The following is an 18149-nucleotide window of genomic DNA, read 5'->3' on the forward strand; positions in this document are numbered from 1 at the left end:
TTACAGTACAATTTTCTTTTTTAATTATTTCCATTGTTTGGGAAAACAGGTGGTGTTTGTTTACATGGATAAATTTTTTAGTGGTGACTTCTGAGATTTGGGTGTACCCATCACCTAAGCAGTGCACACTGAACCCAATGTGTAGTCTTTTACCCTTTACCCTGGTAGCTTTACCCCTGAGTGCCCAGAGTCCATAATATTATTCTTATGCCTTTGTGTCCTCATATCATAGCTCCCACTTGCAAGTGAGAACATACGATGTTTGATTTTCCATTCCTGAGTTATTTCACTTAAAATGATGGTCTACAGCTCCATCCAGGTTGCTACAAATGCCATTATTTCATTCCTTTTTTTGGCTGAGTAGTATTCCATGGTATGTATATGCCACATTTTCTTTACACACTCATTGATTAATGAGCATTTAGGCTGGTTCCATATTTTTGCAATTGCGAATTGTGCTGTTATAAACATGCATATGTAAGTGTCTTTTTCTTATGATGACTTCTTTCCTTCTGAGTGGATACCCAGTAGAGGGCTTGTGAATCAAATGGTAGTTCTACTTTTAGTTCTTTAAAAAATTTCCATACTGTTTTCCATAGTGGTTGTACTAGTTTACATTCCCACCAGCAGTGTAAAAGTGTTCCTCTTTAATCACATGCACACCAACATCCACTATTTTTTGATTTTTAAATTGTGGCCATTCTCACAGGAGTAAGATGGTATCATATTATGGTTTTAATTTGGATTTCCTTCATAATTAGTGATGTTGAGCACTTTTTCATATGTTTGATTCTGGATGTTAGTCCTTTGTCAGACACATAGTTTGTGAAGATGTTTTCCTACTCTGTTGGTTTTCTGTTTACTCTGCTGATTATATCTTTCACTGCACAGAAACTTTTGAGTTTAATTAAGTCCCATCTATTTATCTTTGTTTTTCTTGCATTTGCTTTGGGGTTCTTGGTCATGACGTCTTTGCCTAAGCCAATGTCTAGAAGGGGTTTTCTGATTTTATCTTCTAGAATTTTTATGATTTTAGGTCTAAGATTTAAGTTTTTGATCCATCTTGAGTTGATTTTTGTATAAATTGAGAGATGAGGATCCAGTTTTGTTCTTCTATATGTGGCTTGCCAATTATTCCAGCAAGATTTGTTGAATAGGATGTCCTTCTCCACTTTGTGTTTTTGTTCGCTTTGTCAAAAATCAGTTGGCTGTAAGTATTTGCCTTTATTTCTGGGCTCTCTATTCTGTTCCAGTGGTGTACATGCCTGTTTTTATACCAGTACCATGCTGTTTTGATAACTATAGCCTTGTAGTATAATTTGAAGTCAGGTAATGTGATGCCTCCAGATTTGTTCCTTTTTCTTTGTCTTGCTTTGGTTATGTGGGATCTTTTTTAGTTCCATATGAATTTTAGGATTGCTTTTTCTAGTTCTGTGAAGAATTATAGTATTTTGATTGGAATTGCATTAAATGTATAGATTGCTTTTGGTAGTATGGTCATTTTCACAATATTGATTCTACCCATCCATGAGCATGGGATGTGTTTTAACTTTGTTTGTTTGTTTGTTTGTTTTACGGCTCTTGTAACAGTGGTTAAGTTGTTGATTTGATTCTCAGCTTAGTCACCGTTGGTACATAGCAGTGTTACTGATTTGTATTCATCGATTTTGTATACCGAAACTTTACTGAATTCATTTACCAGTAAATGAATTTTTACTGTTTACTGGTAAATGAATTCAGTAAAGTAGTAAACTAAGAGTTTTTTGGATGAGTCTTTAGGGTTTTCACGGTACATGATTATATCATTGGTGAACCATGATAGTTTCACTTCCTTTTTACCAACTTGGATGCCCCTTATTTCTTTCTGTTGTCTGATTGTCCTGGCTAGGACTTCCAGGACTATGTTGAAAAGAAGTGGTGAAAGTGGGCATCCTTGTTTTTTTCCAGTTCTCAGGCAAATGCTGTGAACTCCCTCCTGTCCCATTCAATATAATGTTGCCTGTGGGTTTGTCATAAATGGCTTTTATTACCTTGAGGTATGTCCCTTCTATGCCAATTTTACTGAGGGTTTTCATCATAAAGGGATGCTGGATTTTGTCAGATGCTTTTTCTGCATCTATTGAGATAATCATATGATTTTTGTTTTTAGTTCTGTGTATGTGGTGTATCACATTTATTGACTTGCACCTGGCATAAAATTTTCTTTTTAAATAGGATGTATGGAATGACATAGATCTAGTTAAAACCAGAGACTATATAAGTCCAAGAGACCTTACAGCAAATTTTGTCATTAATGGAAGGAAGATTTATGTCGTTTAAACATTTCCGCACGTTATATGGCTAATTTCTAACTATGGAAGTGCTAGTGAACATTAGTCTCTCTTTTATTTACTTACATGTAACTTAGGTAGCACAATGTTTATTTCAAGGTGTAACTGTGTTGGGTTAAAAATTTATATGAAGTAATTTAACACAATACTTTGTATGTCATGGATGCTCAATAACTAGCTGTTATATACATGAAATTTCTCACTGATTTATTTTCCATTTATGTTGAAAAGTAATAAATGACATTTCCTCCTAAGAAATCAAACAGGGAAGCAAAGAAGATGAAATTTTTTTTTTGTTTTTATTTTTGTTTTTTTGGGGCCAAATGTCATTTAAAGATTTTTGTTTCTTTTCCTTTGATTGGAGAGGTTTCCAGTCTGCTTTTTGAGAATATAATTTCTTATCAATCCCCAGCTGTATGATCTTGGCTGTCAGGGCTATTGAATTTAAGGGCAGTAGTAGTAAGAAACTAAGAAAAGAAAGATCCTTTCTTTTTGAGGAATCACTGATATGGAAACCAAATTTTCTAACAAAATCTTGAATTCTAGTAATACAAAATGAATAACATGTTTGTAAATCAAGGTTACTAAAGTGAAAAATATAAAAATCTCTAAAGATTTTTAAAAAGTGTTTTTAAAAATCATATTAATGAATAAAGACCTTGTTTTAAAGGGTACTAGAAATATTATTTCTTAAATGATGAGTTATAGATACATATTATTAGACACTCAAGCACATACACACACAAATACATATTAATTACTCAGCTTAAATCTGTAATACTTAACAGCAATTGTATTAAAGTCAATACCAGAGTAAATGCCTGTTAATAATTATTTATTGTTAACTATATAATTAGATAAGAAATCATGAGTTATGAAGAAAGAGGAGGCAAAAATATTATTATTTGAAGTAAACATTGTGTATCTGTAAAACACTAGTTTTTAAAAATTATTTAAAAAATAGTTCAGTTTGGTAGCTGAATAAGAAGTATAAAAATAAATAACTTTAGTGTGTGCTATTTAGAAAAATGTAATGAAGGAAAGGATACTACAAACAATACAATGAAGGTAAAACACATCTACAAAAATTTACCAAAAATTGCATAGGACTAAAAGAATGAAAATTGTATAAAACGCCACTGAGGTCCAAAGGCAGAACACTTGAAAAATAGCTGATATATATAAAAATATCAATTATATAAGGATGAACCTGAAAATCTAATGTAATCTAAAAAACAAAATCCAGAAAGGCCAGTTTATTAAACCGTTCATACAGAAAAATAAACATGTTATCAGTTGGAAAAAGAATACAGTAAGAAATGGCTTTGCATATATTAAAAGGGGTTACTAATGATGTTTCCAATGCAAGCATTGGCATAGCAGTGAATGCCATGATAATGTTTAAATATGCATGAGCAAGTGTACAAAATTTTGTACATAGCATTTTAAAGCAGGGAAGAAAAAAGCAAATTACTTGATAATTTTTTTTTTTTAATATGACAGGATCTTGTTCTGTCACCCATGTTGGAATGCAGTGGCCCAATCTTGGCTTACTGCAACCTCTGCCTTCTGGGTTCAAGCGATTTTCATTCCTCAGCCTCCCCAGTAGCTGAGATTGCAGGTGTGTGCCACCACGCCTGCCTAATTTTTGTATTTTTAGTAGAGATGGCATTTCGCCAGGTTGGCCAGGCTGGTCTCAAACTCCTGACCTCAGGTGATCAGCCTGCCTTGGCCTCCCAAAGTGCTGGGATTATAGACCTGAGCCACTATGACCAGCCTTAATAAATAGTATTTCTATAACTGCCTGAACATTTGCTTTGAAAAAAATAAGAATTATATTTATCGCACTTCTCACACCAAAACATATCCCAGATGTTTCAAAAATTTTGATAGATAAAATAAAAACAGAATGGTAGTAAAACTCTGAGTTTTTAAATAGATACTAAAAGTGATACTAGACTAGGGAAGGCCTTCTTTGTAAATATATAAAATATAAAATGAGAAATTATAAAAGAAAAAAGTAGAATCATCTGGATGGAAAAATTAATCTGATTTAATAAAATAAAATATTTGCAACATATGTAATTAACAAAAATATAATAAATATAGTATGTAAAAAACAAAAACTGTTTTTAAAAATGCTTGAACAATCATTTCACAATGAAGGAAATACAAATGATAAAGACGAGTTAGTGGGTGCAGCGCACCAGCATGGCACATGTATACATATGTAACTAACCTGCACAATGTGCACATGTACCCTAAAACTTAAAGTATAATAAAAAAAAAACAAATATATTTTACATTAAAAAAAAGAAATTATTAATTCATAGTAATCAAGAAATGTCAAATTAAAATATGAGGAATATATATTTTACTGATGAAGCTGAAAATTTACAGTGTGTCTCAGGATGTGTCAAAACTGTTATATGTACTTTAAAGATATCTCAGTAATTCCATTTCTGGGGATTTATGCTTCCCCTTCAAAAATGCATAACTGTGAAAAGCAAAGATGTTCATTGTAATGGAAAAATTAGAAATAATAGTATATTTTCAGTGGGAATGGTGTAAATTGGAATACAATCAAATAACATCAACTATTGGAAGTAAATAAAAAGTATACAATTATTCTGGAAAAATCAAGTTACAAATCAGTGTGTGTATTAAAATCTGCATACAAGTATTAATAAACATACACTAAAAATCTTGGCAGTGGTTCTCTCTGCAATGTGAGATTACACTTTCTACTTCTGTGTGGTTTGCTTTTTATATTGAGTATATTTCATTTACTTAAAGGCAATTAAAATAATATAATAAAATCTTAGTACTAGCTCCTTCTGCAGAGCACAGCAATAGGCGATGATACACATTCCAGTCTTCCTATCTGTTCTAGAAGATAAAATGGCTTTTATAGAGATGATAATCTCATTTTGTTTTCTCCTGCTAGGGAAAGGTGAACATGGGAAACCTTACCCCCTTACTGAAGAGGACCATGATGACTCAGCTTACAGGGAAAATGGTTTTAATATTTTCGTCAGCAACAATATTGCTCTAGAGAGGTCTCTGCCAGATATTCGTCATGCTAAGTGAGTATCAGCATATCAGTGATCAGGGTGGGTTTTTTTGTTTTTTTTGTCCTTTGATTGTTTTTTTAAATGTGTATCACTGCGAGATATGTAACCAAATATTTTATCCTAATAATTTTGATAAAAACTCATATTGCATCATCTTAAATATACTTGATCTAAATTGGAGTAACCATTAAAATTTCAAAACAATACTGAATTTCAAAAAATTCAATACACATTTTTGTTAACTGTGTTAACTCATTAACATGAAATATTTTAAGACAATATCCATACTTTTAACTTTTGATCATGTAAATTACAAAGCAAATGTTTTTTGCTGGTTATTAGAGCTACCAGAACTGTCTACATGTGCATGTCTTCTATGAACTTCATTCTCACCCCAGACAGATTTAGTGCCATGGTTGTTGCATTTTCATAAAGAATACTCTAAATGAATGCATCCATAATCCAAAAGTGATAAGTAGTGATTGCTGGTTCAATTTCTTGGCACTTTATGAACTGCTTGTGGCTTGTCTGTTGACAATGAGTTGAGTTTCTATTGAACTGTAACTGCATATTATAGTTGAAATGATACTGCTATATATACTTACCCCAAATCCATCTTTTCTCTATCCACCCCATCTACATCTAACATCACTTATTGTACTTTTCATTTTAATGTGTTATTGTTTTCCTAATAGCATAAACACCACCAAAGGATACTAACTGAGAACATGGAATGTGATAAGAATTTGTAATGTAGTGTTGGCACATGTATCTGATAAATCTATCTAACTGTACTAATCTAGCTATCCTTTCACCCACAACAACCCAAAAACTTCCCTATGGAAACCCTGGTGTGAGAGAGAGAAAATCAAGGAAAAAAAATCAGGGCAACTAATTAAAATAAGAATCAGAAATCTAAATTAAACCAGTAATTTAAAGCGAATAAAACTCCTTAACTTTGTGCAAAGATAATTGACCCTTTAGAAAAAAATACCAGTACATTATGGTTTGAAGGACTATTTTCTAGTTGCCATTTTGTATCTTTAGAAATTTATTTAAAATTATGAAATAATTACTGTTTTTCTCCTCATGTTTTATATGAAGTTGCATTTCCCAATATAGCTAAACAGAGGACTAATGTGAAGAACAATCTTTTTTTCCTAAATTGAGTGCTTTATATATTGACCCAGGCCTTTTAACCAGTCAAATTATCCCCACGTTACCTGAAATTATCTACAGTAATTCTCACTGACCAAGAACATTTCTAGTTACGAGAAATTTTAATACCTAATTGCACATCATCAAAGATGCATTAAGTTGCATTGTTGGCATAATAAATATGCTAAGAGAATAATTTTTATCTATCCAGGTCCCCCCCACCCCCACACTTCTTTTTTTTTTAGGCGGAGGCTCCCACTGTCGCCCAGGCTGGAGTGCAGTGGCTTGATCTCGGCTCACTGCAAGCTCCGCCTCCTGGGTTCACGCCATTCTCCTGCCTCAGCCTCCCGAGTAGCTGGGACTACAGGCGCCTGCCACCATGCCGGCTAATTTTTTGTATTTTTAATAGAGACGGGATTTCACCTGTTAGCCAGGATAGTCTCGATCTCCTGACCTCGTGATCCGCCCACCTCAGCCTCCCAAAGTGCTGGGATTACAGGCTGAGCCACCGTGCCCGGCCCCCACCCCAACACTTCTAATCTCAGTCTCTTAATGTGTATTCAAGTGGAAATAATGACAAGTTTAGAAACAGTGCAGAAAATCACTGAAGTCAAAAGAAGGCAGTTATTCCCATTCTTCTCAAAAACTATTTTTAGTGTGAACACCATCTTTTAAGAAAAGATCTTATGTAATAATGGGAAAAAAATGGAAAGATGTAAAAAAAATTCTGAAATTTTTATTAGGGTTACTCAATTTACAATATGAAGAAAGCATTATTATAAATGTTACGGAAGAAAAATATGGCCAAAATATAATCTGGGATAATATTCCAACTTAGTTATAAGGCTGGATATTTAATAGGACAAGTGGTCATATAGTAAGAAAAAAAGAAAAAATATGAAAACAAACAACAACAGCAACAAAAACCTTGAGAGGGTTTGAGATGGATAAAAAGAAAGTGTTAAGTATACTACCAGGAATAAGGTTCACCTTGGTGAGGTCAGTATTTGACTCTTAGCAATGCTGGAAGAGAAGCCTGATGTCACCTCTGATTTTGCCATGCTCCACCTGCAGGAAACGGAGAGCCAAATAATGTCTTACAGGCTCCCACTGTTTAAAGTACTATGCTTTTGACTTCATCTGTGCTTCACCAAAGGCAGGGCAGGTACATTTAACCACAAGAGTATGCAGCTCTGTGTAAGTGATCTTTGAAATTATAAGATCAACTTGTGACATATTTCAGTATTATCTATTTAACTAGGCTGAAAGTGATGGACCATAGCTTTTTTGTATTGACACAATCTATAGAATAGAATGCAAACTTTGTGTGACTTTTAAAATAAAACATCACTTCTAAGAAACTTTTCCTTTTCAGTAAGCCAATTGAAACAAGTCTCAGAGTGCTAGGAGGGAAGAGTTTATTTTTCTTTATTCTAGGATTTTGCAATGGACGATATGGGGACTCCTATCTTGAGATTTAACTGAACTTGATCTTATTCTAAAGCATACTAGCCGGACTTATGCCATGTGATAAACTATTGGTCACTCCCTGTATATTTAAGTGCTCTGTACTCTTTCATATTCTCACATTTAGTTAAAAAAATCATGGTTTTATATGTTTTGATATGTAGTGCACATTCTAGTACACTATGAAGAATATTTAAGACAACGTATTTCAGAAATCCTAATGCATAGGCTTTTTTTTTTTTTTTTTTTTTTTTTTTTTTGAGACAGAGTCTCCCTCTGTAGCCCAGCCTGGATGGCAATGACGCGATCTTGGCTCACTGCAACCTCCGCCTCCTGGGTTCAAGCGATTCTCCTGCCTCAGCCTCCCGAGTAGCTGAGATTACAGGCACCTGCCACCAAGCCTGGCTAAATTTTTTGTATTTTTAGTAGAGACAGGGTTTCACCACGTTGGCCAGGCTGGTCTCAAACTCCTGAACTCAGGTGATCCGCCTGCCTCGGCCTCCCAAAGTGCTGGGATTATAGGCTTGAGCCACCGCACCAGGCCTGCATAGGGATTTTTTAAAGAAATTTTCTGATTCATTTCTTCACTAGTATAAAAATAAACTGCTTTTTTGGCTTTATTATTTCAGAATCAGCATAGATTTCCTTAAGTAGGAGCCATAGACGAAGGACAGTATATTGGCATGTGTGCAATAATTTGATCAGTCTTACTTTTATCCAAAAAATAAATTTCAAGCTTTTCACTTTTGTTTTTAATTTTTAAAATAGTTTTTCCAAATGCTCTTAACATCTCTCTATCTTACAAATTGTTTCAGCTTCTTATACTATCTATGCTTTGGTATGTCAAATTTTTTATCTTTTTTTATATTCTCCTAGTCCTACACTTTGGGTTGATTTTTTTTTTTTTTTTTGAGATGGAGTTTCACTCTTGTTGCCCACGCTGGAATGCAATGGCGCAATCTCAGCTCACTGCAACCTCTGCCTCTCGGGTTCAAGCAATTCTCCTGCCTCAGCCTCCCAAGTAGCTGGGATTACAGGCATGTGCCACCACACCTGGCTAATTTTGTATTTTTAGTAGAGACAGAGTTTCTCCATGTTGGCCAGGCTAGTCTTGAACTCCTGACCTCAATCTGCCTGCCTTGGCCTCCCAAAATGCTAGGGTTATAGGCATGAGCCACTGTGCCTGGCCCTGGTTGATTTTTATATATTTTTTGAGCATATACTTGATGTATTTTAAATACTCACTCCCTTCTTCTGTTAGTGCCAAGTCATGTCTGTATCCATAGTGCCTGTGATCAGCCTGAATCTCTCCTTAGAACATCTTATCTTTTTATTTTATTTAATGCAATGTTGATAAGAATTTTTCAATGAACACTTCTGTATGACAAATGTCCAGTCAATGGATATCTCAGTGGCCTGGTTTTATTTTGCCACACTTTAAGTTTTTCTCCACTTGTGTATTGATTTTGCCATGTCTTTGTATTTAGTCATCTACCTGAGATGTCACATATATTCTTAGCATGCTATGGAACACCTTATTTAACTTACAGTTCAGGATGGGAGACATAAGACATCTATTTGAAATATACATATAAAATAGGGAAATAGAAAACTATGTAAAAATGGCCTATATAGAAAAGAAGCTCTGATAAATTTATGCATGAATATGTTGTTGCTAAGATAAAATTGAAGAATTTTTAAGCAAGTATTATTCCCTGCATATTGAAGAATTAATCAAAAGTTATCACAAATACCCCGTAAGCATGATATAATTAGTGTAATTAATGTGGGTAAGAAAAATTCATGTCTATGAAAAAAGGAATAATTGAGATAAAGAGCTAGAAGAACCATTCTAATAGGAGAGTTGAGGTAGGCTTCACAGCAATTTTGGGTAAATGCATCTTTGATATGAGTTTCATTTTTTTTGGCCGTTATAAAAGTATATGTGTTTATACAGATAAATATTTATACACCTACATGTTACCTGAGATAGACTTCTAAGGTGGCTGAGTAGCTGGGATATTTTAAAATTAATATAGTCTCACTTTGTATTGTGACTTTTTATCATTTCTTTTTTATATCACTAATATTACCCAGGTAGAAATAGTTTTAGCTTCATGACTTTGACAATAAATGGAGTATGAGGTATCACAGAGTGTTCTCTCAACACTCAATACTCCATTGCTTGTCAAAGCCATGAAGCTAAAACTATTTCTGTCTAAGAGAATCTTTACAACCTCTTGGATTATATGATTGTTTTCAGTAGGGTTGCAGTTATACCAGACTAATGTAGTCCTGTTTCCTGTAGTTTCAGAACCATTTGAGAGATAGCCCCAGAAACGATTTGCTATGAAAACATTCTCTTTCTTATTGTTGCAATTCTATTGGTGAGCATGGTTTAGATGCAGGCCAAGTATTATACTCAAGACTGAAGTCCAGAATGAGGCACATTCAGTCTTCAAGTCACAGACATTGCTGGATAGCATAATCAAAATTGTCAAACTTAAGTCATGAATGGCAGAATAAGATGACTGATCTCCGCAGGCAAGCAGGTTCCAAAGCAGAAAAAAATGAAGAAGGAGCTGGCCAACTACAGTAAGCTTTGTAACCCAAACCCACGAATCTCTTTCTCCGGGAAAGAAACTCTGAAAAGGTGGAGAAAGGCCAGGTGCGTTTGTCTAATGACTGTCCTGCCACATGGGAACATCTGTAGAGAAAAGAATTCTCCTCCTGTGATAAGTAGTACATACTTACAAGTACTTACATGAAGTACTTACAAAGTCAGCACTATATGCTATTTCTCGATATATACAGACTTTTGAGCAAACTCTTGATTTTTCAGTGCCTTATATTCTAAATACTCCTGCCTTCCTGGAAGTATATTGAATAATGATTCTAAATATATTGACTTGCATGACTTGCATTGTGATGCTGAACAAGTCCAATTGCGTTTTGAATGTTTATGTGCCCATTTCTGTAAGCGGGGATGCAAGTTTCTTCAGCTTCCTCACCATGTATGAAGATTGGGGCAAGGTTTACCAAATCAGCGATCGCATGATCTATTCAGTTATTTCTTTGTCTTCTGATAATGATCTTGTTGATTCCCTTTTTTATTTTCCAGTTATATCATGGAGATGTAAAATATAAGGAGACCTAGTGTATTCTAATTTCACAATTTTAATTGTAAATACATAATTAGATTTTTATTAGAAAGAATAGTTATGTATTCAATTTCTTTCAGATAAGATTTTGTAAATATACTATAAATAGTTGTTATTTTATTTTTATGCATAGTAGAAAAATGTGATCCATTTTGACTCTTGTCTTTGTAATCCTAGAACTCATTGGCAAACATATTTGAGTTTAACCGTCCAAAAATTTGCAAGGATAATTTTTTATATTTCTCAATTTCAAAAGCCACATAAAAAGTGAATAGGACTAGTTGATTGCCTTTTCCATTTTTATTATGATATCCTTGTGAACTTGATTAAGTACCTTCATTCAACAAGTTTACAAGTGAATTCAGAAGCAAAATAAACTAAAATGACTGTTCATGCACTCCAATTAGGTGTGAATGTTGCCACAGAGACAGAGATGGGAAATGTATCCTTTAAATCAAACACTATTCTAGCCTAGGGCACATCTAAATATTACTTAAAAAATAAAGCAATTAAATGATAAGCAGGAGATTGAAAGAAGGAATAGCTAGAATCAGGTAGAAGCCATCTTTCAAAACTGTTATTTAAGTGAGTACCCTTCAATATTTTTTGAAAACCAATTGTATGCACAGTAATACAGACATTAGTACATAAGTTCTCAGGGTCATTACAGAAAGTCATAATGAAATAACAACAACAAAAAATTTAGATATACCTCTCATTCTTGACTAAAGCCTGAAAAAGACAGAAGGTGTTTATCACTGTAACTAAGAGGTATGTCCCTAGTGAAACAAAAATCTTCCTTGGAGAGATAACAGTTTAAGACTTGTCAGACATTAACCTTTTGGAGTGACTGACAGACCATGAGGCTGGGTCTTTGAAAGGCTGAATGAGGCTGGGTGCCATGGCTCATGCCTCTAATCCCAGGACTTTGGGAGGCTGAGGCAGGTGGATCACGAGGTCAGGGGTTCGAGACCAGCCTGGCCAACATGGTGAAACCCCGTCTCTACTAAAAATAGAAAAAATTAGCTGGGCGTGGTGGCGGACACCTGTAATCCCAGCTACTCTGGAGGCTGAGGCAGGAGAATCACTTGAACTCAGGAGGCAGAGGTTGCAGTGAGCCAAGATCGCACCATTGCACTCTGGCCTGGGCAATAAGAGCGAAACTCCATCCCCCCACCCCCCCAAAAAACCAACAACAACAAAAAAAGAAAGGCTGAATGAGGACAAGGATAAGGGAACTGGAGTCTAAAAGGATAACAATGGGAAAACAGTGCACCTGAAAAAAAAATCTAAAAATAAACTATAGCTGCTTCAAAATCATGTGTGTTGAATATCAAAGAACAGCCTTTGTAATCTTATGATAAGGATCAAATAAATAAAACTGAAAGCATAGGTTTGAGCAATAGATTCATAATTTTAACCTTTAAAGAAAAAAATCTGAAAATTTGATGTAATCATATACATTGCTCTGTAAGGTTTATCTAGCAACTGTATTTCTAAATTTTCCCCTTCCTCGTTTTACTCCTACCCACAGAAGTTTACTGAAATGACAGACAGTGATTTAAGATTTTAGGTTGTATATAATAAAGAATGAGTCTGTAAGAAAATTCTGCCATTTTAAAGAGAATGCTGGAGCTTCCTTTCCAAATCAGCAAGCCATGTAATCTTAAACTATTGTTAAAGTAATCACTAGCACTTAGATTGTGATGCCAAACAGTGGCATTAATAAATGTGATTGCAGCCAAAGGATAATCTGTAAATCTAATGCTCATTCAAATTAAAAAATTAAAGTAGATATATCACGTATTCTCTTGAACTTAATACTTAAACAGAATTGGTTGAACCATCAATGTGCATGTTACCACACTACAGAAGAAGTCATTTAAAATTTTAATAAATTTATCTCATTTATAAAGATTCTTGATTTGAATATTTTAAATGTGCACCTAAAAACTATTAATTTTATTCTCAAGTATTCACAGATAGTTGTACTTGATTTTACAGAAGAAAAATTGTCTCTATAAATTTTATTTTAAATCATTATCTTAAAACATACTTTATCAAGATTAGAAATCCTGGTAAGTATTTTTCAATAACAAATGTGCTCTTACCTGAAGCACATTTTTAGTTATCTGACAATTATTTATTAAGCATGTGAGTGACAGGCACTTAGATGAGTTTATAAATAAGTCATCCAAAGGTTGGATGTCAGCATAAGGTACTCCCCTGACTTGCTCCCTGGTGAAGTTGGTGAAAATTATTTCTTTAAAAATATCTAAGTCTCTGGAAATGGTCCTATAAGGCAAATAGAAAGGGAAGAAACATCTATTCAAGACAATTTATGAAAATTTGGTAAGAAAGGAATTTGTGGTATCTGAAAGAAGATCACTGTATCCTTCTCTCCCAACTCAGCAAGTCAGAGACACTACTTCAGACAGATGCAACCAAGAACACAGGGCTTTCTATTGGCCTCACTCCGAATCCAAGAGCCATTTACCTAGGAGGAGCAGGACTTCAATATCTCTCATCCTGCTCCTTGTTTCCTGTTACTAAGAGAAAGTCTTGGGTAATCATAGTACAGAGGTGGCATCTCTTCTTCCTCTTAGCCACCACACATAAAACAGAGGCTCTGCGTGGTGTATAGCATGCTGAGAATACTTCAGGCCCTTATTGTACTTTGCCCAGTTTGTGATGTGGTGATTTCACGTGAGTGATGCAAGCAGAGAGGTTCTCAGGCTACTGGTCCCCTCTTCCTGAGTGCTTACCTTCTAGAGCAGGGTGTCTTTCCAGGAATGTTGGCCTTGTCCCCACCCTTATCTCCAGAGCTTTGCTTCAGAGATTTTGCCTGAGAGAGAAGCAAGGCACAAAACATATAGCACCAAGTATCTTCCCAAAGAAACTGACTTCTTTGCAACGTTGCATAGAGAAGTTCAAACCTAAGGTCACGCTGAAAAAGAGATTGTGGTGAAAAGTAATTGTACGGTGGTGGTTTGTATATTTAGGAAGATACAGCCTAGACTGTAGGCCAGCCACTTTGCAGGAGAGAAAAAAACAATGAGAAACTTGGGAGGATCCCTCCTGGTGTCAGAACAAATATCACAGAGAGACTTCAAAAACTAACCCTTCAAATGAGCCACAATTTGAACAGATTAGTGTGTAGAACAGTTTATATCCCAGGGCATTGTTAAAAACAAGAAAGCAATCAACCAGCAATTAGTGGTGTTTAACAGCAGGATATGGTCAGGAAAGAGAGGAAGAAACCCCTACGAATACGACTGTCATCTCAGGCTGAATGTGGGCAACCCAAAGCCACAGCCCCCTGAGGAGCAACGCTGGAGACTTAACCATGTGATGAAAAGAAACGGACTTCAAACAAAATACGGTGGTTTTCTTTTATCTGTGATTTCACTTTTTGAGGCTTTATTTACCTGTGGTCAATCATAGTCAAAAAATAAGTGAGGACAGTACAATAAAATATTTGGAGAGAGAGTGAGACCATATTAACATAATTTTTGATACAGTATATTGTTATAATTGTTTGATTTTATTATTGTTGTTAATCTCTTACTCTGCCAGTTTTATAAATTAAACTTTATCATAGGTGTGTATGTGCTGGAAAATAATAGTAAATATAGAGTTAGGTACTATCTGCAGTTTTAGGCATCTACTAGGGGTCGTGGAACGTATCCCCCATGGATGTGGGGGTTGTGGGTTGGGGACTACTCTAATCAGGCCAGTTACTAAAAAAAATAAACAAGCAAATAACAATAACAAGTCCAAGTGGGAGGCAGAATAATCAGTACTTAGAGTTGCTAAAATATATCATCTGAAACATCCTGTTTCCAACAAAAACTTATAAGCCATGCAAAGAAACAGTAAAGTGTGACCCCTCAGAATAATAAAAAGGCAGGTAATACAAACTGTCTGTGAGAGAAATCAGAGATTAAATATAACAGAAAAAGACTTCAAACTAGCCATCATCAATACATCTACTGAACTAAAGGAGAAACATAATGAAAGAAACAAAGAAAGGTATGAAGATAATGTTTCATTAAATAGAGGACATCAATAAAGAGAGAAATTAGAAAACAACAAAAAAGACCAAATAAAACTTCTGGAGTTGAAAGCTGCAATAGCTAAAATAAAAAGTTCTTTTGAGTGGCTTAAGAGAAGACTGCAACTGATAGAAGGAAGAAATATCAATGTTACAATAGGTAGTAAGGCAGACACAAGCAGGGCAGGAGAGGGTCCCCCACCACCAGAAATGTCAGGCAACCATCATGTGATGGTCAGGCAGTTATTAAATCTCTCTAAGATAATAATTGGTCACAGCTGGCACTAGGGAAAGGCAGTCTTCTAAGAGAGAGAAACATCTGAAACTGGTGATCAGCAGCTTCCTGATAAGATCTCAGAAGCCGGGCAAGGGAGCCCAAGCATGCACACAAAGAGGCAAAATGGTGGAGCTTAACTGGTATATGACCCTCTAGGAACATTCCGATTGGTAAGAGAAGAACGCCTCAAGTGAGCATTCGTACAACTCCAGTAAACACACTGCATGCAGACAGCCCACCCAAGGGAAGAATCAGGGGAGAAGTAATGCAGGACCCTAGAAACATGCCAACATATGAAACTCCAAGTCAAAAGGTTGAACCACGCACTTGATCACTCAAGTCATGCACTTGGCCCTCTTCTATGCGTAGTTCACTTCTATTCATGCCTGCTCTAAAACTTTTTAATGAACTTTCGCTTCTGCTCTAAAACTTGCCTTGGTCTTTCACTCTACACTCTACCTTATGCCCCCTCAGTCAAATTCTTTCTTCTGAGGAGGTAAGAATTAAGGTTGCTACAGACCCATACAAATTCACCACCTATAACACCAACATTGAAGACAAATAGAGATTATGGAATATGAATGTATGAATTTGTACTCACATTACTATAAGGAACTACCTGAGACTGAGTAACTTATAAAGAAAAAAGTTTTAATTGCCTCATGGTTCTGCAGGCTGTACAGGAAGCATGGCTGGGGAAGCCTCAGGAAACTCATAATCATGGCAGAAGGGGAAGCAGGCAATTTCTTCATGGTAGAGCAGGAGAGAGAGTGTGAAGGTGGAGGGGCTACACACATTTAAACAACCAAATCTCGTGAGAATTCTATGGGATAGCACTAGGGGGATGGTGCTAAACCATTAAAAACCATCCCCATAATCCAGTCACCTCCCACCAGGCCCCACCTTCAACACTGGAGATTATAATTCTACATGAGATTTGGGTGGGGACACAGTGCCAAATCATATCAATGGAGAATAAGAAGAAAAAAGAATGAAGAAAAATAAACACAGACTCAGATAAATGCAGGACAGCATCAAGCAAACCAACATGTATATAAGGGGCCTTTCTGAAGGACAGGAGAAGAGTTAATAGTAGGAAAAATATTCTGAGAAAAAATGGCAGAAATCTTTTCAAATTTATTTAAAAAGCAACAGCCTACATATCCACTATATTTCTGCCATGCTTCATGAACACATGGCTGCAGGAACACAACAAATTATTTCATCCTTTAGTAAAGACATAAAATATCATAATACATAACATTTTAATTAGATTACTAAATGTCAATTTACAAATTAGGTTTCTATAGAATAAGTGAGCAAATAACGGGATAACTGCATGGATAAATAAGTAGTAATGGCCCCCTCATTCAAACATACTCGCATATACTTGGCAGTCCAGACTAATTTTTCAGACCTGTCAAAAGCAAAATAAATTACTAGATATCACTGCCTTATCAAAGGTAACTGACATGGGCAAGATTAGAATAGAAAAACAGTGTGACTAAAACCAGCCATTGAAAATTGAATACGCTGACATTAACACAATTACTATGTAAATTGGTGCTTGGAAATGACTTATACATATATGCTTTATAACATGTTTGTCACTACTCAGGTGCCAAGTTGACATTTTATTCTTCTATTGAGAATGGGAAGAGACAACCTTAACTGAACCAAAATAGTTTTGCAAGAAATCATGCAATGACAAAAGGTTGAAAGAAAATAATTTCCTGTCTTTCTGAACATGTCAGATCCTTTATATAGATTTTTTAAATAATTGGTTTGCTAACTATAATATTACTAGCTATTCTGATAATTATTTTTAGGAAATTGAACTACCTGAACTGTCATCTATCAGTAAAGCCACGTTACAAGGCTTTTAATAGACTAGTAGGCAGTAAATTAACCAATTAATAAATTAGTATGGAGTCTAAGTTGCTGGCACTGTTATTTATAAAGGTGTCTAAAACACCATTTTTGCTCTAGCCATGAGGTCAGAAACAAATTCTAGTATTTTGAATTGGTGTCCTTTCCATACAGACCCTAATAAAACTGACTGTAAATGAGTTGACACTCCATCACTATTTCAGGGAATTCCTTTGATTATTTCAAAATGGCACAAAATCATAACCATTTAGACTATGAGCCATAAAGGAATCTCAGAATATAACTTTCTGCCTGTTTATTTTCATTATTACTATATGTTAACTCATTTACCATTATATGAGAAATGTTCCAGATGTCATATTTTACATGATGTGTGTGTGTGTGTATATTCATTTTAATCTGAAATATGTTAACATAATTAAGGAATCCTTAAAAATACACTATCACTTCATTCTTCAGATTATATTATCAGGTAAAGTACATTGAATAATATGATAGAGTCAGACGCCAATGTTACTTGAACAAACTTATTAATGAATATTAAGAATATATTTGAAGCCAATCATGTAAAGTATTTATTTTCTGATATTACTTTAAAAGGAAAAAAGAAATAAATTCACTTAATTTTGAGGGCTCTAAGAGTCATGACTTTAAATACTAAGCTTAAATTTTCCTTTTTGAAAGGGCAGTTTTCTATAAACACATATTTTGGAAAATTTAATAGTTCTCTTAGTAATT

The 18149-nt window shown here is 34.8% G+C and overlaps 1 protein-coding gene across 4 annotated transcripts in view; it reads left to right on the forward strand.

Annotated features, from left to right (window-relative positions):
* Window positions 1-18149, forward strand: part of GALNTL6 (polypeptide N-acetylgalactosaminyltransferase like 6) — a 1233774-nt gene that overhangs the window by 486428 nt on the left and 729197 nt on the right. For all 4 annotated transcript variants that reach the window (XM_001155128.8, XM_009448577.5, XM_016952513.4 and 1 more), the window contains one exon: window positions 5278-5416. In XM_001155128.8, coding sequence (XP_001155128.1) covers window positions 5278-5416 — 139 coding nt within the window. The remainder of the gene's footprint in view (window positions 1-5277; window positions 5417-18149) is intronic.

This window comes from Pan troglodytes, chromosome 3 (assembly GCF_028858775.2).
Source record: "Pan troglodytes isolate AG18354 chromosome 3, NHGRI_mPanTro3-v2.0_pri, whole genome shotgun sequence".
Classification (NCBI taxonomy): domain Eukaryota; kingdom Metazoa; phylum Chordata; class Mammalia; order Primates; family Hominidae; genus Pan; species Pan troglodytes.